We start from the raw sequence: 25,469 nt of genomic DNA on the forward strand, positions 1-25,469 counted from the left end.
AATGTTATAAATCTCATTATTATTAAAATAAGAAGCCTGAAAAATGTTCTGCTACAGAGGTTCCCAATGTGGTCCATGACCTTTTTTCAGGTGGTAGGGAACAACTGAGATTGCAAGAAATTATAATACAAAACACAAAAACAAACAGCACAGAAACTCAAGATACCTGTGGAATAAATTATATGCAGCAACAACTTCTTTATTGTCATCCTTAGCATCTATAACACAGCATATTACAACTTTTAAACAAGTCAGAAAACATATTTTCTGAATGGAAAATCTTGAACAGATGCATTTCATTGATATACTTAAAGTAATTTAAAAGTTTTGGCAATTCAAAACACCATAAATTTCATACTATATGAAAAAATTAAGGAAATGCTGATAACATTATGCTACATTGAGTATATTAAATGATGTTGGCTACTTTTAAAATTTGGACATTTGAAATATAAGTAGTTTTATAAAACATATACAGCTTTCACTATTCTGTTCATCTTGTTTTCTGTTTCTTCATTACATCAAATACCCTGTTCATACAATATAAAAAATCATAACTTATTATTAAATTCTTTAACTATAATACATATGGAAAAAAACCATTACTTATTTCCAATTCACACAAAATAGAAAAAAAATATGTAAGTTCCTGTTATGAGAATGTGTACGACTGGTAATAACTTACACCATGTATTATTCGTTCTCCTGCAAAAGAAATCAAAACATGAGTCACATTACTTGAAAGGTTTCAAAGTAAATAATTCCTTATCACTGTTTAATTTATTTATTTCACATGAAGGTAGAGCATTATATTAAAAATGTGTGTGTGCATGTGCGCGAGTTCACTTTACATTGACAAAAAAAATACAGTTATGAGAAAACAGCACCCAGCTGTGATAAATTAAGTAAACTGAAATGGTTAGATAATGAATGTGATTGAATACATACATAATATTAATTCAAGATTTAAATATGATATCCTAGCATGTGGAAACAGAAAGGTATTAAAAAAAGATTATTGCAGTAAAGGAATTCAATAGGAATTCAATTCTTTCAGAGAGACATATTATACAAGATTTAAATAAGATTATTCACTTAATACAAGAACTATTTTGTGCCGTGCTACGAGATTTGCATCAGCAATAAGTGAATAAAAAGGCCAAAAAGGCATATAAAATTGCAAAGACAACATTTGGAAAATATATGTAATTGAAAATGGAATACACATTATACTCCCGCCTGAATTAACTTACTGATAGAAGATAAAACAGTCTCGATGCTTCTGACACACAAATAATTCTGTTTCTTCTGAAATAATCTGCTTTGATGTAGAAGGTTCCATGAAATTAATTATATTCCACATGAAAGCTAATCCAAATGATGACAAGCACAGGAGGTCATGTGGGCTATGAGCAATGGTGGAATACTGATACTTCCACATTCCAAAAAATCTAGGTCCCAAGGTCAGCTACATGTAAGGTGATAAAATGTTGGCTGATTGCTTCATTGTCATCTGACAATGGTGTATTAAACAAAGAAATTAACCCTGGAAAGACTGAAAAAAAATCCCTACCTAGCTCATATATTCATCAACAATGCATACACACCTGTTAATAATGAGATGAATTCATCTGCTATTGTTCCAACAGGTGTGCTCGTGTAGATCACACCTGCCAAAATCCCAGCCAAATGACCCATGAAGGAAGCATTTGGCACAAGTAAATGGATTAATATTAATTCAATCCAAGCTGCATAGCGTGTTGGAACCCACAAACCACCCACAAATTCTCTGCCTCGTGGAGTCTCACTACTAGTCAATACCTTCAGTGCAAATATCACTCCTACATAAAGGAAACAAAAGAAAGCATGACAAAGATAAACACAGGATATATAAATTTCAATAAACATATTGCATATGTTGCTGTTTAAAAACCAAAACAAATTCACTGGCGCCTAACACTGACATCCTAGCAATTTATTTGGTGGTACAGCCAAATTCACAAGTTGCTTTTCCATGCAAAGACCAATGTTGAAATGCAAAATTAATTTACACTGCAACCACTTTATGGAAACTGGAATGAGTATTTTTGTTCTTTACTTAAGTCAACAGTCAAAATTCTCCTTTTAAGTTAAAATATAACTGATTTTCCAAAACCTGTTTGCTCAGTTACATAAACAGCAAAATACTCTTCTCTTGCTGAAATGTAATAATATGGAATATGGAACTGGTACGATCCTCCAAAATGTTGATAACAACCTAGAAGATCACTACTGAAATAATCTGATTTAGTTCCAAAGGAAACTTTAAAACTGTAAACAAAATACCTGGTTACCTGAAAATCCAATTGCACACGTCTTCATGTAATACTCATCCTGCAGAGTTTTAGTCAACAATTGACCAAGTACCACATAGATTACACTGGTTAAAGCTGAGATCATAAGCAGCAGAAAAGCAAAATTGGTACTTCCATAGCGACGTTCTAGTGATCGACCTTTTACCAAAAAAGAAATCATATTGTAGTACAGATGCATATCATCTCCATGTTCAAAAGTAGAGAAAAAAAGCCGTTTATAGTCATGGTGTTTTAAAACTGACTCTGCACTGATGCAAATGTCCCATTTTTCCCATGGGACATTTATAACACCCATATATAACAGAACCTAGAGAGGAAAACAAATGAAGATACATTAAATATACACAGATAAAGAAGAAAATGTCCTAACTGAATATATTTGGAAACATACCCTTGGATAAAATGTGAGGTTTTCACAGATGGAGCAATGGAAAACTAATATGTCCATATATTTACGAAGATTCACTGAATAATTATAAACAAAGAATGTGTTTCTTGTTTTGGTACAAGAAAATGTGATATTGAAAGATTACTCAGGTGCATATGCAAGGAACATTAACAACTCATACATCTATTCTAATTGAACAAGTTGACAATGGCTGAATGTAATGTCTAATCAGGACATCAACTTTGAGGAGACCAAAGTACTGACTATATTGTACAGTAAAAATGGCCACTGAGATCCAGTTGTATCCCTATAAGTTCAACACAGTTATGGCTTTCAGTTGAAGTCAACTCTGGAACCTGGCTACCAGTACTCAAATAGCACAGGGCCACTGACAACCAAACACTAACAATAAAAGGAAGGGTTAATGATAATTAACATTCAAGACATTTCACGTTCAGCAACACTAACTGTGTCCCTAGGCAGAATGAGTAAATGGTAACTCCAACAACTATTCTCCAATAGCCAAGTGTATGTATGATAGTGACCAGATGCATAACTTGCAACATTAATTCCTGATGATAGAGGCACAGTCTCCAAAATGATGGAAACTCATTCAACACCTATGTTAGTAATCTGTATTCTGTACTGACAGAGCTTACTGCCCAAAAACACAACTACATTGTCACCTGAAATTTTCAATCATATATGAAATTACAAATTCACCCATTGTGAATGGATCACTAATATATCTTTGTCTTGAACATTTTACCAGTTTCACTATATTCAGAGGAATGTGAACCATAAACACAACCTTACCTGTCCTGCTATTGTACATAAAGTAATTGGTGGAATATGATCAAAGCCAACATTCATCAATTCTGCAAGCAGTAATATTACGCCTAATTCAAGTCCCCGATTTCTTCGCCTTTCCATATTAGTAGTAATTCACAATTTTTCTTTCCTTTACCAGCAATAATTGATACCTCAATGCTCTAATATTTACACCATACTTTTTAGTTTAATCAACTTGTACAACCAATGATTTTGGCACAGCTTTTCCTCACGTGTACGTATGGATTACACAAACACAAGACACCAACAATACATCAGTAACACCAGTCGTTGTGTGGTTGAAGCATGGTGCATATAAGTGAGATCATGACGCACAGGTGTTGTGACGTTAGTGATTTACCATCTACTGTATTACACAAACATCACTACTGCTAGATGTATTTATAGAAACTCTGAATGTTTGACTGAGGTTAATTCTTCTACTGAGCAGGAAATATAAGATGCCTTCTTAGTGCTAGTTTAAACTTTTTTATATCATGATTCAAACTTTTGATACTGGAAGGATGTTTTGATGTTCATTGAGGTTGGTATTTGGCACATGAAGGTTACATCTGTATCTAGTATTTGTGTTGTGGATATGTAAGTTTGAAAAATTTGTTATCCATTACAAATAATAACTACACTTGCACAAAAATTGTACGAAGTGATTTTTTTCTTACAAAACTTGAAATTGACGTCATATTAAAATTCTGCTCAATTTTCATCCATCCATTTTTCAACATCTTACTTTTTCCTACCATGGCATGTTTCAGATGTGAGTTGGTAATATTCTCATCAGCTGATGGCGATTTTGATCAGTTGTCACTGCTTTCGTGATAAATTGGTGTATGAAACGGCGAGAATTTTAAGGATTTATAATGCTTTGGTCCATTGTTTCACTGGTTATTGCATAACAGCATTGTTTGAGTTGCAAAGTGTGTGGAATCGTATATTGAAACGATTAATATAGCGGCTAGTTCTGGATGCCAGTAGACATACTGCGTATTGGTGTTACTATGAGTGAAAATGTTACATTTTTTGGAAATAAATCCTGTCGACTGTGAAATTTCGGAACAGTACCAAGTTTTTCTTCGGTCTTCGGTCAGGAAGCCTTACAGAGCGACATACTGTTGTAGGTTAGGATGAGTTCGATGAACAACTGACGTATGATGACGGTTTAAATTGGTTGCGTTCACAAGAACAAATTTCATCAGAATGGTGAAAATAAAGTCTGTTGTTCCCCAACGTCTGACTGAAGAACGTAGATCCGAATTAACATGGGACTTGTCAGGTTCTGAACCATTGCTAGGTCATGTTGGAAATGTTGACAGCAATCATGGTGCTGGATCCATACTTTACGTTGATGGCCATGCAACAAAGGAAAAACTTAACAGGAAGCGTCTTCGTAGGAAATCTGTACTCGAAGAAGAAGTGAATGATGTATGTTTAAGGGAACTCTTAACTGGTTGTGCATTTTATTTATCACTCAGAAAGGAGCTGGAAGGAAACACTAATGAGCGTGCATTTAAGTTGGGAACAGTATCATTAGTTTTACAAACAAACTCTGTTGTTTTCCCAACGAATGGCGAATGTTGGCTGTATGTCAGTGAATTCCCGAATCGTAGTCTTCTGTATAGTGAGTGTCCTGATGGTGTTACTTATTTTCTTATTGATGGAACCTTGGATATTCAGTTCTTCTCAGGTAATGCATATTTTCAGTTTTGGCACGAAAATATTTATACGATGAATAATAGCTTAATTCATAATCATGTTCTTTAGTCGTGTAATAATAAAGTTATTCATTCATTTCAAAGTGAATGCTTCGTTCAGTAATAATAAGAAAAGCACACATAATTTTGCTATGCATGTTTTCCCATCTGCTCAGAATATTGAGGTATAACGATTATGATGCCAACACTCACGATCAACTGAACATGCACATATTAAAGGACGAAGCAGGAAACATTTGTAACTAAGATACTGTCTGAAATTCGCATGGAGGAACTGGACAGAACCATGTAAAACACAAATGGAAGTAGTCACTCTCCTGACTGTTCTTCTCTGTACTTGGGGCAGAAGGCAGCAGTGTTAATCACTGTGTCACAAGTCATAAAATACTGAAATAATATTTATGATGAATTTCCTATCCTTCACCCTCTTAATACAGAAATTAATGAATTGCGATGCATGTCATGCATATGCTGTTCTCTGTAATAATATACCATTGTCATTATCATCATGATGATGTGTGGATTGAAAGTGAAGAAGTCACAAAGAATAATGAAACTGAGCATATAATCATATCCTGAGGTACATCTCCACAGTTTTGTTTACTATGAACCCAACTTCAGTCCTTGAGTGCCACTTCAAAAGTACTTAAAAATAATCACCTTCTACACAGTCTGGTGTGGTGATTGTAGGTATCATCTATTATTAATTTCTTACTTTAATTGTAATTATTTTTAGGTTTAGCCCTTCGTTGCTTTTTGTTAACATTTGGAGGATTCATTCAAGAAACACATCATCTAAATGTAAATGTTCTGTTCCGTGAATCACATTGTCGAGGACCAATGTCTCACTGGGAAGTGAAGCAAAGAAGCACAAACCAGGACTTCCAGGCTGTCATTTCACATTTTTATGGCATCATAACTCCAGGTTTGTTTATGCTATAGGATATTGATGGAATTGCTTAGTAATATAATGTTCTTAATTAAAGGCAGATTTCCATGCTAGAAGCTAAAACCTTGCATACTGTGCATTGTTGAATATTTATCTGAAATATATAAAATCATGCATACAAACAAAACTGTTTACACTTTGAAAAACACTTAGTGCCAAATGCGTTTCGACCTTATGAGGTCATCATCAGTGGCAAAAACATTAATTTATTAGTCTATTAAATGTTTACCACCAACATTTTACCAATTCTTTGTCTTAATTCATACTACAAGCCCAACTCTTCATATCCTAGATTTCATTGTTCTGACAGTACAATATGACCAGTATAAACCATGAAGTTCCTTATTCAGATCATAAACTGCCAAAATTATGGTTTTCCATTTGTTAATACAATTTAATACTTCTACTGCTAAAAAACCCCGATATAGTACACCACTCTTTGTAAGTTGGGATTTGGGTCCTGGCATTTAATTACAGTCTGATTATAAATGCCTCCCAGTAAATGTGTGAAAATCCAAAATTTCTGAGTTACTTGAAATTAATGGTGACAAACAATTTATGCATTTTCTAATTTCATTTTCATTCTTGTTCCCAGGTGTTTAAATTTGGAAACACTGTAAAATGATTTATTACATAAAGCTGTAATGTCACTTCGTTGCTAATTTTGATTTCACGTTATATTCATATATGTTACCCATTTACATCCTTCTGCACCATCAAGTAGCATAGAATATTGCCCACACATGAAACTGATCATAATTTGTTACTGATGTACCTTCTGTTTGAATTAGTAAAAAGTATTTTGACTGATCTCTAGGTCTCAGTATTATCACAGATTGCAGCACAGACTACTAGCAATATGTAGTTTGCATAAAAGTATGCTTAACAGTGATTATGGTAGTTTCATTACAGATGAACATTTATTAATTTTATCTCTAATTCTAGACAAGTTATTTCCATCCAGAAATTAAACACAAGTGGAAATTCTCTAATAGAATATGTTACTTTGATAATAAAGCTACGTTATTGATAATGTATAACACCATATGATGCAGTGTACTGCAATATAGGTACTCTTCAAAACCTTATAAGATAAACTTTTTGTTTAAAGTGTATGATGGCGTTAGAGAAGTGAGGAAGAATGATATTGAAGCTCTGTACCGAGCTGTTAAGGAACACCATAATGAAGTACCAAGTGATGAATTGTCATTCATACAGCATGCCAGCCTAGTACCAAGATTACGTCCATATCAGAGTCAAGCTGTGAAATGGATGCTTTGTAGAGAATCTGTAACTGACCATACCTCTGATGGTAAGTACTTAGTAGTATAAGTCTATTATATCAAGTCAGAGAGCATATTGCCACCATCCACCATGATGGCATAATTACAGTAAAGTTCTGAATCGAGGTATGAGAAGATCACTTAAATTACATTTGAAATTTGAGGTTGTCATCACAGTAATGGTGTTGATATTGGTTTTCTTGGTAGTAATGCAATGTCATCTTCAAGGTTTCAGAAGTATAATACTGTCTCAATCTTCAGTCTTAAGCGGCTCATCCACGTACGAGTCTGACTTGCGAGTCTGGCTCGGCGAGCTGGGCTCGGATATATTTCACCACACATGCATAGCAGATGGTTTGTGACACCCCACCCACAAACGAGTTTGGCTCAATGGAACCCGAGCCGAGGCGGACTCGCAAGACAGACTCGTACGTGGATGGGCCGCTTTAGGGTTGAAGGTGGAGGCATTAAAAATATTAATTTTTAACTTCTTTTTCCATAACATGAAAGTAAATTGTTGAATTTGCCACAGGGTGCTTGAAAAAAATGTTAATGAGAATTATTATGTTGAAACTGTACTTGGAATTGATATTCGGTCAGAAGACGCTGTATGTTGATTGATTCATGCTTTCTTTTTCAGATGAATTGCACTGCCTGTATACAGAGCTGGTAACACCTGATGGGCAGCTTTTGTTCTATAACAGATATGCAGGATACATAACAGTGGAGAAACCCAAATCTGTAAAATTGCCAACTGGTGGCATCTTGGCAGATGAGATGGGACTTGGTAAAACAGTGGAAGTATTGGCATGTTTGCTGGCAAATCAACGTCCTGTCAGTGACTGGAAGAAAGTAGAACAGAACAGTGATTTAAAACAAGAGTCAATTCTTAATGCTAACGAAGAGAAGTACAAAAATGAAGTTGAGAATATTACTTGGCATCATAAGGATTATGAGCAGCAAGGTACAAAATCTGAAAAAGGAGAAAATGTGTGTGATTTATCCTGCAAGAAAAGCAACATTCAGGATTTGTTACTGTCAGATATGAGTACAACTGTAACAGGACAGTCAGGTAGTTTATATGTTGATGATAAAAATGATACCATTCAAAGTGAAGAGCCAAACAGACTTGCTGAAATTCAATTGGTAGATCTCAGAATGGAATGTGATGTAGCTGCAAATGTGCTGATCTCAACGTGTGGTGAAATATCTCTGGGCGGAGACAGTAACTCATATGGTGGTATCAGAACTCTGGAAAACTGTTCTATAAAGTCAAGTAAAAGTACTGCTGTTGTACATAATTCTGAAAACAGTTCAGGAATTGGCGTGGAGAACAGTAATTCAAATACGTGTAAAACACCTCTTACTAGTGAGTGTACCAGAAAGTATTTTGATAAAATTAATGACTCCATTCTAGGCAAGAATGTTAGTCCACCAGATTCGGATATTGTTAATAATATAGGCAACTTTGAGATAAGCAGTGAAGATGATTTGGGAAATACTATGAAATTAAGGAAATTTAAGGATAGAACCCGAAGAAAACGATGTAAAATAAAACCAGTACAGGAGAAGAAAGAAATATACCAGAAAGTGGATGTAAGAAAAGGATCAGTTTGTAAATATAAAAACAAAAGGAAAAGAGTAATACAAGGAGCACAGAAAAAGAAAACGGTTAGTGATTCAGTTGAAGAGACAATAGAGGAAGTGATCTCCAAATTCTGCTATGGAAATGGTACGGTTGAGTACAGGAAGGGCGTTTACAGAAAGGTGGGTTCATCAGTTGAGAACATAAATTGAATATGCATCACACTGAAATGTATAGCAGTTTCTGACACATCTCTCTTGGTTATGAGTAGCAAGAACTTACAGAGTGTCCTTTGTGAATACTGGTCATAAAACCACTTGCCCATTGACATCGGGGTAAGTTGCTAATTTTTACTCTGTAGATGGGGGTTATACATTTCTCTAAAATGTTGGTAACCACCTACAAGATCACACGGTGTCAACCGAGAAGACTACCATTGACAATGTCCTTCAGTGTCCAAATGTTTCATTAACTTGTTTGACTGGTATTAAGTAACCCTTTAATGCAGTCAACCATTACCTCAATTTTATACTGTTTAAATGCAATCCATAGTGATAAAATACATGGATAATGAAGATGACTGTTCTCTGAAATGTGCCATGTCTGGTGGAAGTTAACTGATGTTTCGGAGCTTCTTACTGCCTTTGTTATCACCCTGATGATGGATGCAGTAAGCATATGAATCATTTGCAGCAGCTATGTTCTTTGCAGACTAATTCTTACTGCAAATCTAACTCATCTCATCATTATTTGAATAACTGGCCTGATTCTTGTGGTTAATATTCATTGTTTCTTAGATTTTCCAGGTTGACATCTACATGATGCATAAATTCTTTTATTTAGCCCAAATAATTATTCGCAAATTGAACCTTAACTTTCTCATGATCATCATAAAACAAGTTTCAAATATCACAACAGAGAAATCAATGATACATTGGTAGGTTTTTGTATTGGACAGGTGAACAGCTGGCGGGAAGCTAGCCAAATATGGTATAAGGAAATGCTGTCTGTGGTAACTCTGCGGAAGCCTCAGAGTATTCGGGAGCTAGCAAAAGGGACCGTACTAGAGTGTGTCTGTGGATCAGATGAAGACTATGATAAATCCAAAGTCTGTTGTTCTGCTTGTGGTCGTTGGCAGCATGCACAGTGCGTTGGTTTCAAACAGCTTGAAGGAGATCAAGAAAGCAGAACCTATTGTTGTCCTCAGTGCTGGCAAGCTCAGGTATGGTAAATATATTATGCATATTTTGGCAGTATGTTTAGCTGTAGTCATATTGTTTTAATTAGTGTTTTGGTACTTCATTCTGTGACTGAAAAATATAGGATCATTTTTCTGTTAGTTTAGTTAACTTATATTTCTTGGAAGTAGTATGCAGGAAATATAAGAAGGGATGTAATATTCAGTTCCATCCATCTAAAGGAAGTGACAAAAATGAATTATAAGTGGGGGTACGGTACTTTTACCCTATTCATATATGAGAAGAAATTGTGTGCAGGGTTTGGTTAATGTATTATTACAAAAATGTACTCTTGGGAATTGTATGTTACGAAAGTAAAATGTTTGCAATTATCTGAAGCATATGAGACCATTGACCAGTTGAGTTATCTGGAGAGTGTTAGTACATATAAATCATTTCCATGTAGCTGTGGATTTACTAGTAAAGTTATAAAGTGATCATTTTAAACTAAATAAAATCAAGGGTCAGGTTTTATTATACATGCAGTTCTTAAAGAACTTTATAGTTTCCTTTACTGTGAGACCTTAATAAAATACTTCTTCAAAAATTCCATTCTAGAAATTTATTCAGGTAATATGAACAAACTACTAGGCTAAAAGACAGGAAATGTTATTATATCTGTGTATTTTTCTCATTGAAAATCAAAACATTCAGTTCAATTAAAATAACTTTTAAAATACAGTTTTGCTGTCTTTCAGTTTTAATGGCACACAGTTGTAGCTCACAATTACTGTTCTTAGGAACCTGTTGTTTCTGGAGCCACTCTCATAGTGTCGCCTGCTTCCATCAGTAACCAGTGGGTTACAGAAATTCAGAGGCATGTGAATCAAGAGAACTTCAGTATTCTTGTTTATAGGTACGTCTGCAATGTCTGCTTTCTTTGGTAGCAAGTTTTCTGCATGCCGTCTCTATGAAGTATTTAGGAAATTAGTCATTTATTAAAAATAATGTTTTCCTCTTCAAGACACATTCTTAATCTGACACATCCTTGTGAATTTGAATGTTCACACAGTATTTTACAGAAGGAAAAGGAAAAGAAATATGTAAATGGGATAAACTACAAGAGAAAAGTATTTTTATAAAACAAACAAATAAAGGAACTCTACTCATACTTTGGTCTATTTTTAAGTCTGTCTTAAAGTAATGCTGAAACACAAAGAAGTGTGCCTTTACTCAATTTTCTGTTGAACTTCTTGGAACATTTTGCATACTCTGCTTTCTTTGGGGTCCAGTGGTCTGGAGTCTAGTCTATCAAAATATGTTTGAAACAGCAAGCATCTTAATCCATTGTAGATGGCTGTCTCCTGGGTTTTGTGCCATGTAGTTCGGTAGTTGTTTAGCAATGTTTCAAAGGCAGCATGCATCTCTGAAACATTGGTAAACTTCCACCAGACTATGTGGCACACAACCCAGAAAACAGCCATCTTCATACTAGCTGCTATTAATAATTTTAAATCTTAACTAATTTATTGTAGTTCATGTTGTTTGAAGTGGAAGGCAATCCATGATGTTGGTATGGGATGGAGCATGAGAATTCTCAATAAGTACTGGGTTTGCAAGAAGAAAGGTTGTGTTATTTTCTTTTCTACAGGGGTGTGCAAAAGGATGGTTTTCTTCAGCCACATGATTTGGCTAAATATCAAGTAGTTCTTACTACATATGAAACCCTTCGAAAAGAATTGAATTATGCAGATCTCAACACAACAGATGGGCACAGGTATGAAAAATATGTTATATTGGTATCTTTTATAATCAAAGGGCATTAAGACATGTGATAAGCTCAAATTAGATTAGCATAGCATGATTTATTTTATGGAAGTTTGTACCCTATATTCACGGATTTGTATGTAGATATCAATGTTTTAGAGGAACATATGGCCTTTATCTTCAGGGATGAAGGTGAAGGCACGGTGTTCTTCTGAAACATTGGTACTTGAGAACTGTTGCTGATACAACAGTAATGGGGAAAATATTAAAAAAAATCGAAAAGATACTTTGCTTTGAAAGATGTTGCCATGCAAAGGCAAGCCATGAACTGAGACAGGCATTGATGTAGTGCTGTAAAGTTGCATGAAGCCTTCTAAGATGTGCCATAAGAAACTTTTCATAAGTGTTGAAATTTCCATTGAAAATGAACAAAAAGGCAAATGGTGCATTGTATATGGAGGGACTACTTTATGTGTGTGTGTGTGTGTTTTGCTTTTAGTGTGTGTATGTATGTATGTTCCTTAATTTATTTAAGACACTTTATCAACTGGATACATGATGATTGTGTATGATGGATTAGGAAATATGTGGTCACGGCCTGCCGTAAAATATTAATCCCAGCATTTGCCAAGAGAGATTGAGTAAAATCACAGAAATCCTCAGGATAGGTAGTCTTCTAATCAGTATTTGAACTCCCGATCTAACCTCTCCACCCTGAAGTTCAGTTGTTTAAATGCAGTAAGTTTAATTTCAGTATACATTCTTAGTATGACAAAACTCTGTAGTGAAGTTATGAGGGAATGTGATATTTATTTACTCTTTGCATCATAACTTTTTAATTACTAGGTCTTTTTAATATTCTGTCTTGCAGATTAAGACATGTGAAAAGATTTCTCGCTCCTCCTTCTCCTCTTCCATGTATTCAGTGGTGGCGTCTTTGTCTGGATGAAGCACAGATGGTAGAATGTACAAGCAGTAAGACAGCTGAAATGGCACGGAGATTGGAAGCAGTTCATCGCTGGGCCATCACTGGAACGCCAGTTCAGAAGTCCATGCATGGTGAATCTGTTCGACATTTTCTGTATTTTTAAAATCATGTTTATTTTTGTAACATAATTTGCATATTTATTTACTACGTGATTAAGTGATGTTCATATTCATATCACCTTTGCTAAAGAAACCAACAAATTGTTATGTATTTTATCTTATGTGTTACAATGCACTTTTGTGTACAAATTCAGATTTGCTGTGGTTGCTTTCAAACTGCAGATTTATTTGGCTTGGTGCAGTTCTTGGGAATTGATCCTCTCTGTGATCTTCGGTGGTGGCAGGATCTTGTATATGGACCATTCTGCCAAGGAAACTACACTCCATTATATAATCTCATGGCAGAAATAATGTGGCGTACAGCAAAGAAAGATGTGTTGCATCAGGTATATACTTATTAGCAAAGAATTTAAACAAACTTTGTTTTTGTGAAATATTTTAATATGATGTTTAAGTTTGAGAACATTTTTGTTGTGTGTCAAAGTGTCTTTAATCTCTCCATATGTAGTTAATGAAAACTTCACTTTATACATCTTCATATGTACTTTATAATATAGAAATGTTTGTTTTCTTCCAGATTAACATTCCAGATCAGAGTGAGGAAGTGGAGTGGTTACACTTTTCTCCAGTGGAAGAGCATTTCTATCGCAGGCAGCATTCTGAATGTTCGCAAGACTTCATAGATAGACTGAGTAAGATGCGTAGTCTGGACATTACTCTTGACTCTCTTAACAGGCAGACAATCAATAAGGTGAGCTGTTTCAGTGATTGCACTTGGTACATACTGTATATAATTTACATGGAGAATGTAGGCCTTGGAGTCCTGGTATTTTGAGGAGTTTATTATTACAGAGAGCATACATACCATTCCTATAATGGGAAGTCCACTGAAATGGGCCATATTTATTGCTCTGTCAGTGTAATAATTTTAAGCAGAAGATTGTCCATGACTGCTTAACATATTTACAGCTACGGTGTTTATCTGAGAGCCATCCCATCCATCTAGAACTGGAGGGTTCATCATGCCTTGGTAACAAGATCCACAGAGAATATAATGAACAATTTGTAACTTTTAACTGTCATGAGTGCCTATAATTTGCTTATAATGTTACTATTTTTTCTTTCATACTACCTCCTATGCCCGTTTCCAAAAATACTCTCTCATTTATCCTAGATGGTGAAACTTAGCATAACTCTGCACAATATTTTGTGGGAAATGTTCTTATATATCTTAAAACTCAAAAGAGTTCTTTTGCTCTTGGTATTCATAAATTAAGAAACAGCTTTATAGTTTACTGGACATAAATATTTTACTACTGCGTATGATTTAGAATAAATCAAATTATATAATCACATACTTCAGGTGTTGGGACCTTTGCTTCGACTCCGTCAGGCCTGTTCACATCCTCAGGCTGTTCGTGGACAGTTCCTTACAGCCGCAAAAGCTACTATGAGCATGGAGGAACTTCTGGAATCTCTGATTAAGAAGACACAGTGTGAGAGTGAGGAAGCCCTGCGGCAGTATATTGCTGCTTTGAATGGTACGTGTATGATTTTCTTCTCTTTTTATCCCAAGTGTGCTTATATTGTTTTGAAAGCTGAATTCTTAGAACTGGATATATTCCTCAAGAATCAATATGTAAATGCCTGTTCTAGGGCTGGCTGGTATTCATATTATCAGGGAAAACTGGGTCCAGGCTGTGGAAACGTACCGAGATGTGCTTAGAATTGCCGAAGAATATAAGGATAAACTGAAGACTGATAAATTACAGGTGTCATATTTGCGCTTGTTTCTGTACATGATGTCACAGATAGGACGCACAATAAAAACGTTTAATATGTCCATGTTCTGGCACCTAGCAGAATTATTTTATAAAATGTTTTTAACAAGTAATTAATTACATGGAAGATAAGTATGTATCATAAAATATAACATTTTAATTTGTAATGCTTGTCTACATTTTTCGCTCCTTGCGAACATTTACTAGATCAATCATTTGTGTTTTCTGACAATGACAAAAATTATGTTGTAAATCTGATAATATAAAATTTGTATGTTTTTAAATGTATATTATTTGTTACCTGTTTGACCTTTAATTTCAGATGATACACACACTGTACAATTTAGATGATATACTTAGTGCACGGCATGAAGGTATTTCTCCCACTCTGCGAGATGACAGACTGAGAGAGGATGCCAGAGCCCTGGAGCAGAAGTATATGCAGAAGTGTGATTCTCAGGTTGTGACAGTTCTTAGCCATTTCAGGCTGGTTTCTGATATGAGAAATAGTTCTGATAATGCATGCTATCTTTGTGTACAATGTATTGTTTATCAAATGGTTTATTTATGAAGGTAGTTTTGGTGTTTTTTCAGGTAGCTGCAGCACAGGAAACATTGGCAGGCTTGTCATTGACTGTGACTGAATTGGAAAACAGTTTCAACATGGGTCGAGATGATTGGTGGGAGCAGCTCTTATCCTGGATTGTGCTTCAAGGAGAAGAGATGGAACTCCTGAGTAGAATAAGAGATGATTTATTAGAGAATAGAATTCCAGGCCAAGAGAGTTTGATTAACAGGTGAAAAATAAAATTTAAGTCTAGCAATATTTGTTTAATCTACACTGAACTGGGTCTGAAACTGTAAAACCATTGCATGAGAGCGCAGTTTATGAGCAAATAAGACACTTGGTAGTTTTGTCTTTCTTGGGTTAGCACAACCAAAAGAGTATCAAACTCCATGGGAAGTATGCAAATTGTCACTTCTGATAGCCTGAGTGTATGTGATACTAATGTAAAGTATCTCAGTCATACATAGTTTTTTACTGTCTAAATATCATGCGGGGTCCGCAGAGGCCGCGTGGTATGAGGCGTGGGCCTTATGCCGCTTGGTCACTGGGACCGTGGGTTCAAATCCCACTCTAGCCATGGATGTTTGTCCGCATTTTTGTGTTGTGCTGTCCTGTGTACAGGTAGAGGCCTAGCGATGAGCCGATCCGTCATCCAAGGAGTCCTACCAAATGTCGAAAGATCAAGCCAATGAAAAGTTGGGACCTGCAGTGCTCAGGCACTTGAAGAACGGGTCGTTCCTAGTATCCAGTAAATATGCATGTAGCATAATCACGAGTAACTCGTTTAGTTCAAATTTACTCAGAATTATTACCCTTTTTTCAATATGATATTTTTCACCTCCCTGTCCCTCTCAAAAAAACAGAACGCCGCGTATTCTATAATGTATACATATTAATGAAGTGTGTGATTGTGTTATATACAGGGTATCTAGTATTCGAGGTATGGAATATGAGCTTGGAATATGGAGTGATGCTGTGCAGAAAGTCAGAAGAAAGGCTGTGCAAGATTTACAGCAGCTTGAAAGAACCCCTCGGCAAGACATGGTGAATGGAGCAGTAGATTGTCATTTGCGTCTCAGTAATGCTAATAATAGGAACAAGAAAAAGTATGTAATTCCAGCTGTTTTCTCATGCATCCATTATAATTAGTTTACTAGTTGTGTGCTCATATCCTGAAAGCACTCACTCAGCTGCCTTAACAGTTAGGTTCGTGTGGGTCTGTCCTAGAAGAAAACAAGGCAGTACCTTGAAGTAAGCTACAACTACTTTCTTCCCACATGCATCCTCTGCAGTTGAGCATTTATGATCATTGTATGTCTCATTAAATGCAGAATAACTTTGATATTGATAAGGTATCATTAAATAACCCATGAATAAACATAAGATTGGAAAGTGTGATATTAAATAAGATTTAATTTTTCTATAATGATGAGAATTTAGATTGTGTTTTGGCTTTTGGTTCCATACATTCTTTCGGTCAATTGCGTCTCAGATGCTTGTACGCTGGTGGCGATGATTTCAATAGAAAATATTAATGTAAATTGTGTGAGTCTGAACATGTGTATAAAGTATTGGAGGTTTAAGGGAGTCATTTCATACAAAACAAAATTTGAATGAGTTATTCATAATGAAGGTAATACTAACAAGATGAGAATATTTAATTGTGAAACAGAAAAAGCAGCCATATTTGTAAATACATATTCACTGTAATTGGGGTCTTTTACAGGGGACAGTTTTCACTGGTTTATTTTCTATAAACAGCATTTGTAAAACAAGAAGTTATTCATAATATTCTGCTGTTGTATGTAATTTAGGTTGAAGTTTGTAGACACATTTATGACAGTTTTCCCTGTTTTTAATGTGAATGTCCTCATATACCTCTTTTTTATACAAAGCAAGAATACATATGCATTGATATATATTATCTGTTGCACTTCTTGAATACAGGTGTCAGTTGTGCATTTGTGAGACACATCTCAAGAGCTATGAGAGTCTGGTGTTTGCTGTTAGCAAGAAACAGACAGAACATAGTATGGTGGGTAACGTTCTTCTCCTGGGACAACTAAACCAAGGAACATGGAAACCCTGTGAAATGGAACGAGTGCTTCGAGGTATGTTCGTGCCTTTCGCGTACCAAAGGTCCCTGTATTCAATACCAGGACCAATCATTGTTAATTAGTAGTGGAAAATGCAGGATACTTACTGCACATGCTGGGATAAAAAAAAAGTTTGTCCCGCTACATGCTGGGATAGTACGAGGGTGAGTCAAATGAAAACTGTAAATTTTTTTTTAAATTTAATTTATCGAGTGAAAGCGGTACACACCTATATAATTTTTCTACATAGTCTCCATTTCGTTCAATACAGGCCCTCCAGCGTTTACGAAGTGTATGGATTCCTCTAGAAAAAAATTCTTGTGGTTGTCTGCGGAACCACTCATGCACCACCTGCTGTACCTCTTTATCAGAACGGAACTTCTTTCCTCCCATCGCCTCTTTGAGTGGCCCAAACATGTGGTAATCACTTAGGGCTAGGTCTGGTGAGTATGGCGGATGTGGAAGACACTCAAAGTGCAAGTCTTTGATTGTTGCAACTGTTGCACCGGCAGAGTGGGTCCGAGCATTGTCATGTTGCAAAAGGACACCTCTAGTCAAAAGTCCACGTCGCTTTGATCTGACTGCAGGTCGAAGATGATTCTTCATGATTCTTCACTGATCAAAAAACGAATTACAGAACGTTGTTCTTCTTTCGTGCACGTAACTAGTGGAGCAGCCATTTTCAAATTGGCACTGTGATGGCGATATGTTTGTCTGCATTATACTACCACCTATAGGATACTCTTTATAGCATTGGTAACATGTCTGCCAACTTATAGGACAATGGTGCGATATTTCGAATTTTTATCTCAGTTTTACGGTTTTCATTTGACTCACCCTCGTACGTTGAATTAGTCCACTTCCATTCCAATTTATTATTCACTATCTTCATCTCATTTGACACAATACAGTCTTAGCTACTGAAAGTGGGATTAAATAAGCTATAAATAAATATTCCTGCACATACATACACATTTTACCATACCACCAAAGTGTCGCTATCATATTCCATGCTGCAAATGGGTTGGTTTTAAAATTATATAAGTACATGGTCAAAGCTTAATCACAGATAGCAGAATAAATCATTCATTTTATAAGTGGATGTTGGTGGTCTTCACATTTTGTGCTGTTTGTACATGTATATGATGTAATTGCAGAAAGATATGACAGACGTGCTGTGAATATTAAAAATCTACAGATATAAGATATAAATAAAAAATAAGATAATATCTGCAGTTAAATTTTTGCTTCAAGAACTTAGATGGAACCAGGAAATTGGGGAATTTCTGGACCAAAAATCAAAATGATTATGTAGAAAAATTATATCTGTCAAACTACTGTATGACTATTTTGTCAAAACTTATAATAAAATCCTTTGTAATTTTTTATTTTAACTTTGTGCATGTGTGTGTCAGCCTCGGACTAGCTGTTAGTGTGCTTGCCACTGGACTGAAGGTTCGTGGGTTCAAACCCGGCTGAGGTCGTTGGATTTTTAAGGGTGATAAAAATCTGTTGTTCAACTTCCTTCGGAGGGGAAGTAAAGCCGGTGATCCCGTGTCATAGATTTACGGCATGTAAAAGAACCTTACGAGCATGAACGAGATGTTTCGTAAGAAAAATTCAGGGGCCATTTCTCACCCAAGTCTTTCCTGATTCAAGATTGAGTAGAAATTGTGCAGCGGCAGTGGGGTGGAAACTTACCACTCACAGATTCACACTTCAAAGACTAGGAAACCTCTGAAAATGAGGTGGCAAAGACCCATAACTGGGTTGTAGAGCCAAGGAAGAAGAAGAAGAAGAAGTATGCATGTGTATATATGTTGGTTCATATCCAGAAATTGGTTGTCCTAACATTTGCAGTATTGGTGGCATTTGTTCGAGGAAAACGATCCAACAGGGAATGTTTGGAAGATGGCACTCAACATCTGAAACTCCTGGATGCAATCAAGAAAGAATTTAAGGTAATGTCAAATTTCCACAGATAGAATATCCATCACATCTATTGAAACAGAAGTTTCAGTTTGTGTACCTATATTGTCATAATATCTTTATATTATTGATCCCCAAAACAATGTAAATTTTAGAGGTCATTGTTCCAATTTTATAATTTTGAATCCATAACAAAGCATGAATTTAGCTGTTGTCTCATCATTGAAATCAGATGATGTTTCTTTCAGCCTTCTTGATCTGAATAATTTGTACATGAAAGTCAATCCTTTAAAATGTAAATACATATATTTTCTTTTAAAACTCACTTTGTATCTAGGAAAGTAATTTGTTTACATTTTGTTTTTTGTTTTATGTGGTGCATGAGTTCTGTCTATAACATACAGCATGCTTTTCCACTTGGTGGAGCTCGGTTGCTCATAACTATGAAGAGGTTAATAATGTACAGGAAACTACTTATCAATCTCTGCTGTATTAAAATAAAGTATGATTTTAATTGAATAAAAATACCCAAAGAAATTTTTATTCAATTGACTCTTCACCATCGTCAAGAAGTTTTAGATTTGATAAGTATGATTTTGTTATGTAGAATTCCTTTGTGGATTTAATAATGAAAATGAGAATGGTAATACATGTTTTGTGAGTAGAAAATATGATTTTTGCGTATTTATGTTTCAGCAATTGCGATTGGTTTGGACACAGTTACGTGACCAGGTCTCAGCTCAAGATGAGCTTGATATGGCAAAGATGAGGCTGCGGATTCGGTTCCCGGATGAACCGGTACCTCAGTCTAATAAGAAGCACAGCCCTCTGCAGCAACTCAGTTCAAACATTGGCAGTGCTATTGAAACAATCCACATCATTGAGAAACATCAGGTGTGGTATGACACTTTTAAGTGATTCTTCTTCAGTTATATCTTTTTTGGAGATTTTAATTGTGTAGTGAGGCAGTTCACATTAAACAGCTCATAAATGATTAGAATGGATATTGTTTACATATTCTTTTCACAATTTTAATTTGTAAGTAGCAATATAATTACACTTTTTATAGAATGTTGCTTTTGTCCCATTTGTGTTACTATTTAGTATGATATTTTTTAAATTCATTTGAATTTTTGTCATAAAATTGAATATTATCCATTTATAAATTTAAACGATGTAGCAGTGCACGCTAAAGACGCACATAATGTTACTGTGAATTTCATTGTACTTTCATGTACAGGTTGGGTCTCATGAGACTCGACTGGAGACAGAAAGGATTGTAGCTCAAGGGGATCTACGCAGAAAGACAGGACAGCTTTTTTATCTAGAAAACCTTCGAAAGAGTCGAGGTTTGGATAGCAATCCTGACCCGTGTCCAATTTGCCAAACTAACCTTGGAGACAAGGTACGTCACTAAATATGTTCTCAGTTTTAATATAGTGATACAATAGAGTGGAATTTTTTAAATGCAAGTAATGCATAGTTTTGGATTTATGTGAATGGAGAAATGTCAACTGTAATGAACAAGAACAATAGAAAGAACACCCAACAACACATAATTCAGAAAGTATTTTTGTGTTGTAAGATTTGAGGTTTTCGCAGCGGTGAGTATGAAGATTTCTGTCTTCTGGGTTGTTGCGCTGTATAGTCTGGTTGATGCTAACCAACGTTTCAGAGGTCATACTGCCTCCGTCATCAGGGCGATGTGTTGTGAAGTGTTTTAAAAAAAATGACTCATCTGCATTATTTATTGTGGCCATTTGCTAAAATCACGTGTTACAGCCACATTCCCATTTTACTGTAGAAAGTTTTCTAAATTGATATGGAAGATGCAGTATTACTGATCATAACAATTTTATTAGAAAGAAAATAATGAGAGTAACTTTTTCTTGCAGTGGAGTGTTCTACAGTGTGGTCACTGTTACTGTTTGGAATGTGTGCGGTACATGATAGATCAGAGCCACGGGGGACGAAAAGTCAACGTAAAATGTCCGATATGTCGTGAAACTACGCAAGAAGATGGCATTTCATATGTAAATCTGAGCTGCAAGGTATATGAATCGCAGAAGGATGGGACTCCTATCACTGTGCGAGGTTCACATTCCACTAAAGTAGAGGCAGTGGTACATCGTTTGTTGGCGCTCAGAGCAGAAGAACCTGATGTCAAAGCTCTTGTTTTCTCCACGGTATTGTTTTTGTTTATTTGTTGTGTTTGTACAATATTTAACATGCTTGTGAGAATGCGTTGATAAAGTTGACTTTTGTTTTGGCAGTGGGAAAAAGTGCTGGATGTCCTTGCTCACGCACTGACGGAGAACAGTGTTTCGTTTTCCCGACTCCAACCTGGCCTCAAACACCAGGAAATATTACAGGATTTCAAGGTAAAATTGTTAATTTTATTGCATGGCATCAATCAAAGTCATGGCTTCTCTGGTTGAAGTAGTCTGTTTTAATGTTTGTATGACGGATTATTTCATGATGCAATCATTTAATCAGGAAAGATGTTTTGTTGGGAATGACCATGGATAACAGTATATGAAATCTGCTGAAGATTGTGGTAAGTTTAAGTAGGAACTGCGAGCTTTTGTTATAAAATGAGTAACTGTTAATATGTACTGTGAGTTTGTATTTTATTATTTTTACATGACTATTTTTCAAATATAAAAATTAAGTTTGGAATTTTAATCATAAGGTTAGTGAAACATTAGGTGAACAGATTTTTCATCATAGTAGTTGATTTATAAGATATGGGTATAATTGGATTTATGTACAGTATATGTAGAATTATCAGTGCAGTAAACATCAAAATATTACTTTGAATCTATAATTTCCTGAATTTGGTTTGTCGTTTGTGATGTTAACAGGACAGTAAGTCGCACGTGACTGCACTCCTGTTACCTATTCGATGGGGTGCGAAGGGTCTGAATCTGGTGGAAGCTACTCATGTATTATTGGTAGAACCCATTCTGAACCCAGCTGACGAGCTTCAAGCTATTGGTCGTGTCCATCGCATCGGTCAAACCAGGCAAGTATTTCTAGCTGAAGCTCCGAGACATTGCACAGTGCACATTTAAACCTTATTAATTTGAAATTCTGGGGACTTACGAAGCTTTTACCAAATATTATAGCTGAGTAGTAAGCATTACTGCTTCATATTTGAGATTTCCTGGCTTCATATCTTGGCCTGGAGACTAGCTATCTTGGCTTAGGTTTTTCATGATTTTACTCATTCCCTTCCTGCCTCCATCATCAAGGGAATGAAATGTTGGTCAGTATTTGCCAGACTACATGGAGAAGCAGAATTCCAGAAGGCAGCCATTTTATTGGTACATATTGTTGGAAATTTTGGTATTTGTGATTATTAGGCGTCATATCAGTTTGTCTTTTAGAGGTAGTTGAGCTCTGATATAAGGTCATTCCTTTGTGTGTTTAGGAAAACGGCGGTTCATAGATTTCTCATACGTGGAACAGTTGAAGAGCGTATGCATGCTGCGGTACAGAGTGGGGCAGAAAAATGGAGTGGGGATAAAGTAACGTTGCGGCAGTTACAAGACTTGTTCGCATCCCCTTGTGAAGATTCCGGTAACATTTCGGACAGTTGTTCCAACGCCGATAATTCCGCCACACCATTTGCAAAAATTATTTCTGCTCCTAGTACCAGTTCATCTGATAATCTCAACAGTTCGTTAAATAACGAATCATTCGACACTGTTACTGCCAAATCCCGTGACACTAGTAATAATACTAGTGTGGTATCACAAGGTACGGACACTACACATGAGAATGACCCACATTCCTCCGTCATGACCTCTGGTGATATTGATGTAGAATCAGAGGTGCTTATTGGTGTTAACATCAAGCATACGTCACAAATGTAAACCACTGCCATTTGGTATATGATATAGTGTCATCAGTGTTAATACAGTTTAAGATTATAATGGAGCCGGTGTTGGTATATGAGATTGTGTAGTGATTTTTGATGGTATTATTTAAGCTTTAAAATGTGTTGAAGGCAATGAAAAGAAAGCTGTTTTTGCAATCATTCTTTCTGGTAAATGTAAGTTTTCAGGGGATAATTGGAGTATTTAATATAGATTTAAAACCTGAAATGTGAAGGTTAGAGGCTGTGATGATTAAAATCTTGGTGAAGGTTAAAAGAAATACTTATGTTCTGTCTTCATGGCACAAAGGATCGTGTATTTCCTCGGTCTCATTTTTATGTACGAGCCGAGCAGTGGTTAGTGAAAATCTTCGCCAAAAATAATTTAGTTTCTTTTGTACCCATATATGTAGGTAGCGCTGAAGATATCTTTCTCGTCATTTGCTCCATGAATTGTAATGTTCATGATATAATCTCTTTTTTTCTGCCCAAATACATTAATTTTTTATAAATAAACAAATGGTTACATTTAGTTTAATTTTGGTGCTGGGAATCCATAGGAAAAGCAAAACAAATATAATTTATATGAATAATTTACATTTTTCTTTACTATGTCGTACGTTCTCAGCGAATTCTGCTGTCTGTATTATTCCATGAATGTGCAAATAATAATGTTGTGCCAGTGGGTTCGCAGAGTGACATTTGGTCTTTGTGCAGTGAAATATTGTTGTAATAATTATTGCACCACTTAAATTTGACGTGAGATAGTGTAAATGTGTTCTTTGACACCCCAGTATTGTACCTGTATGGTTTCCTCCACATGTTCAGACACAGCTATAGTTTACAGAAGTTAGGTTAGGTTGGTTAGGTTAGGTCAGGTTAGGTTAGGTTAGGTTAAGAGGACATTTAATTACTGTAAACTTTCTTCTGTTCTACTCAGCCATATTTCTGCTAATATCTGTTAATTGTATTATCTGTGAGACTGAAATGTGCCCATTAGTGTTTCAGTATTGTACTAAATTATTAGTAGCCTTAAATGTAGGTCCTACTGTACTGCAAATTTATTTGTATCTTTTTGTAAGAATATAAATCTAATTTTAAGGTTTGAATAAATATTTCCTTGAGGTAAGATGAACACATCTTTTTTGTTATAGTGTCACAAAATTAATTTGTTATTTCTAAAGTAAATAAGAGCCTGATGCAAATGAATGACTGTCAGATCTTGCTTGAGGATTATTACATTTGGTTCTCATTTTCACTATGGAAGTAAGTTTGGTTTTTGTGGAAGGGGATTATATACTAGGACCAGTTTCTGATAATGATAACTCCAGGGATGTTTCGTATTAATGTTATCTCAAAGTTTGTTGTACTGAATATTTTATATTTGTCAGAAATTTTAAACTAGACAGAAATGTTGTATGAATTTACATGCATTGCAGTATTTTAAGTTTATTGTTTTTCTTAAGGAAAAACAAAGAATTTTAAAATATAATGAAATACTATCTTAAAAATGTTTAATTTAGCTAAACTTATAAAATAATAGTGAAATATTGGAAATGTGTGGTACTGTTAGCTGTATTTAGATTCAGATAGAATGACACTGCTCAGATCGGAATTCTGAAGCAATTTATATTTTTCATTTCATCGTCAGACAGGAATCAGCCCGTGAACACTTCCCGCTGAATAACTGCTGTCTCACTTCATTGGTATGTATCGCAGTAGTTTTATTTTTAAAATTGTCATAAGTGCAGTAAAATGTTTATCAGTAATCTTAAATTACGTGCTTCAAATTATGAAGTACTGCTTTCAGTTATGGAACAGTTTTTGTTTCCTCTGTGACGCCTGAAGTTCTTGTGCCGTGTGGATATCAATTTTGTCAGAAAATATAAACAAACTACGAATTGTCAGATCAAGTGGAATGTAGTTCATTTATTAAATATTTCGTAAATTCTGCAATTCCATTATTTTTAAACACATGTCATTTGTTTAGATGTGAAATGACTTCAGTAATTTAACTACCTTTGTTCAAGTTCTGTTTATTAATTCATTATGTCTGGCTAACTTTTGCCCCACGTTAATGAAGAACAAAAACGAAAATGTAAA

At 35.3% G+C, this 25,469-nt stretch overlaps 2 protein-coding genes across 6 annotated transcripts; one reads left to right on the top strand and one right to left on the bottom strand.

The window, feature by feature from the left end:
* Positions 1 to 174: 174 nt before the first annotated feature.
* LOC110833865 (rhomboid-related protein 4) lies at positions 175 to 3,886 on the bottom strand. Of its 2 annotated transcripts, none has more exons than XM_022072412.2 (4): positions 3,559 to 3,886; positions 2,334 to 2,492; positions 1,608 to 1,841; positions 175 to 705 (listed from the first exon to the last, which is right to left on the bottom strand). In XM_022072412.2, the coding sequence occupies exons 1-4, from the start codon at positions 3,575 to 3,577 to the stop codon at positions 653 to 655; spliced, it is 465 nt and encodes a 154-aa protein (XP_021928104.1). In that variant the 5' UTR covers positions 3,578 to 3,886; the 3' UTR covers positions 175 to 652. The 2 variants fall into 2 exon arrangements, with proteins under 2 accessions (XP_021928104.1, XP_021928103.1); XM_022072411.2 differs by having other exon boundaries at positions 2,334 to 2,661.
* A 62-nt stretch (positions 3,887 to 3,948) lies between these two features.
* On the top strand, positions 3,949 to 24,501 carry LOC110833862 (E3 ubiquitin-protein ligase SHPRH). 4 transcript variants are annotated; one of them, XM_022072402.2, is made up of 24 exons: positions 3,970 to 4,117; positions 4,347 to 5,275; positions 6,040 to 6,228; positions 7,364 to 7,564; positions 8,176 to 9,302; positions 10,079 to 10,342; positions 11,099 to 11,214; positions 11,950 to 12,075; positions 12,937 to 13,124; positions 13,335 to 13,498; positions 13,690 to 13,863; positions 14,476 to 14,653; positions 14,769 to 14,884; positions 15,216 to 15,353; positions 15,488 to 15,690; positions 16,385 to 16,567; positions 17,409 to 17,572; positions 19,418 to 19,518; positions 20,183 to 20,380; positions 20,727 to 20,891; positions 21,382 to 21,672; positions 21,760 to 21,867; positions 22,351 to 22,511; positions 22,920 to 24,501. In XM_022072402.2, exons 2-24 carry the CDS (start codon positions 4,789 to 4,791, stop codon positions 23,362 to 23,364), a joined length of 5,487 nt encoding a protein of 1,828 aa, XP_021928094.1. In that variant the 5' UTR covers positions 3,970 to 4,117; positions 4,347 to 4,788; the 3' UTR covers positions 23,365 to 24,501. The 4 variants fall into 4 exon arrangements, 3 of the variants coding, with proteins under 3 accessions (XP_021928095.1, XP_021928094.1, XP_087201035.1); XM_087344909.1 differs by lacking the exon at positions 3,970 to 4,117 and adding an exon at positions 4,157 to 4,173; XM_022072403.2 differs by lacking the exon at positions 4,347 to 5,275 and having other exon boundaries at positions 3,949 to 4,117.
* Positions 24,502 to 25,469: the final 968 nt, after the last annotated feature.

This window comes from Zootermopsis nevadensis, unplaced genomic scaffold (assembly GCF_977971745.1).
Source record: "Zootermopsis nevadensis isolate Lab colony 2312 unplaced genomic scaffold, Znev_1.0 Znev_ptg000008l, whole genome shotgun sequence".
In the NCBI taxonomy this organism is placed as follows: Eukaryota; Metazoa; Arthropoda; class Insecta; order Blattodea; family Termopsidae; genus Zootermopsis; species Zootermopsis nevadensis.

Bases quoted from the DNA above. Each gene is read 5' to 3' on its own strand.
- LOC110833862 (XM_022072402.2), top strand. From the start codon at position 4,789: ATGGTGAAAATAAAGTCTGTTGTTCCCCAACGTCTGACTGAAGAACGT. The intron at 15,354-15,487 runs GTTGTGACAGTT...GTGTTTTTTCAG, and splicing joins TGCAGAAGTGTGATTCTCAG to GTAGCTGCAGCACAGGAAAC. The intron at 22,512-22,919 runs GCAAGTATTTCT...TTGTGTGTTTAG, and splicing joins CATCGCATCGGTCAAACCAG to GAAAACGGCGGTTCATAGAT.
- LOC110833865 (XM_022072411.2), bottom strand. From the start codon at position 3,675: ATGGAAAGGCGAAGAAATCGGGGACTTGAATTAGGCGTAATATTACTG. The intron at 2,662-3,558 runs GTAAGGTTGTGT...TTTCCTCTCTAG, and splicing joins TATGTACAATAGCAGGACAG to GTTCTGTTATATATGGGTGT. The intron at 1,842-2,333 runs GTAACCAGGTAT...TCCTTTATGTAG, and splicing joins GTGTGCAATTGGATTTTCAG to GAGTGATATTTGCACTGAAG.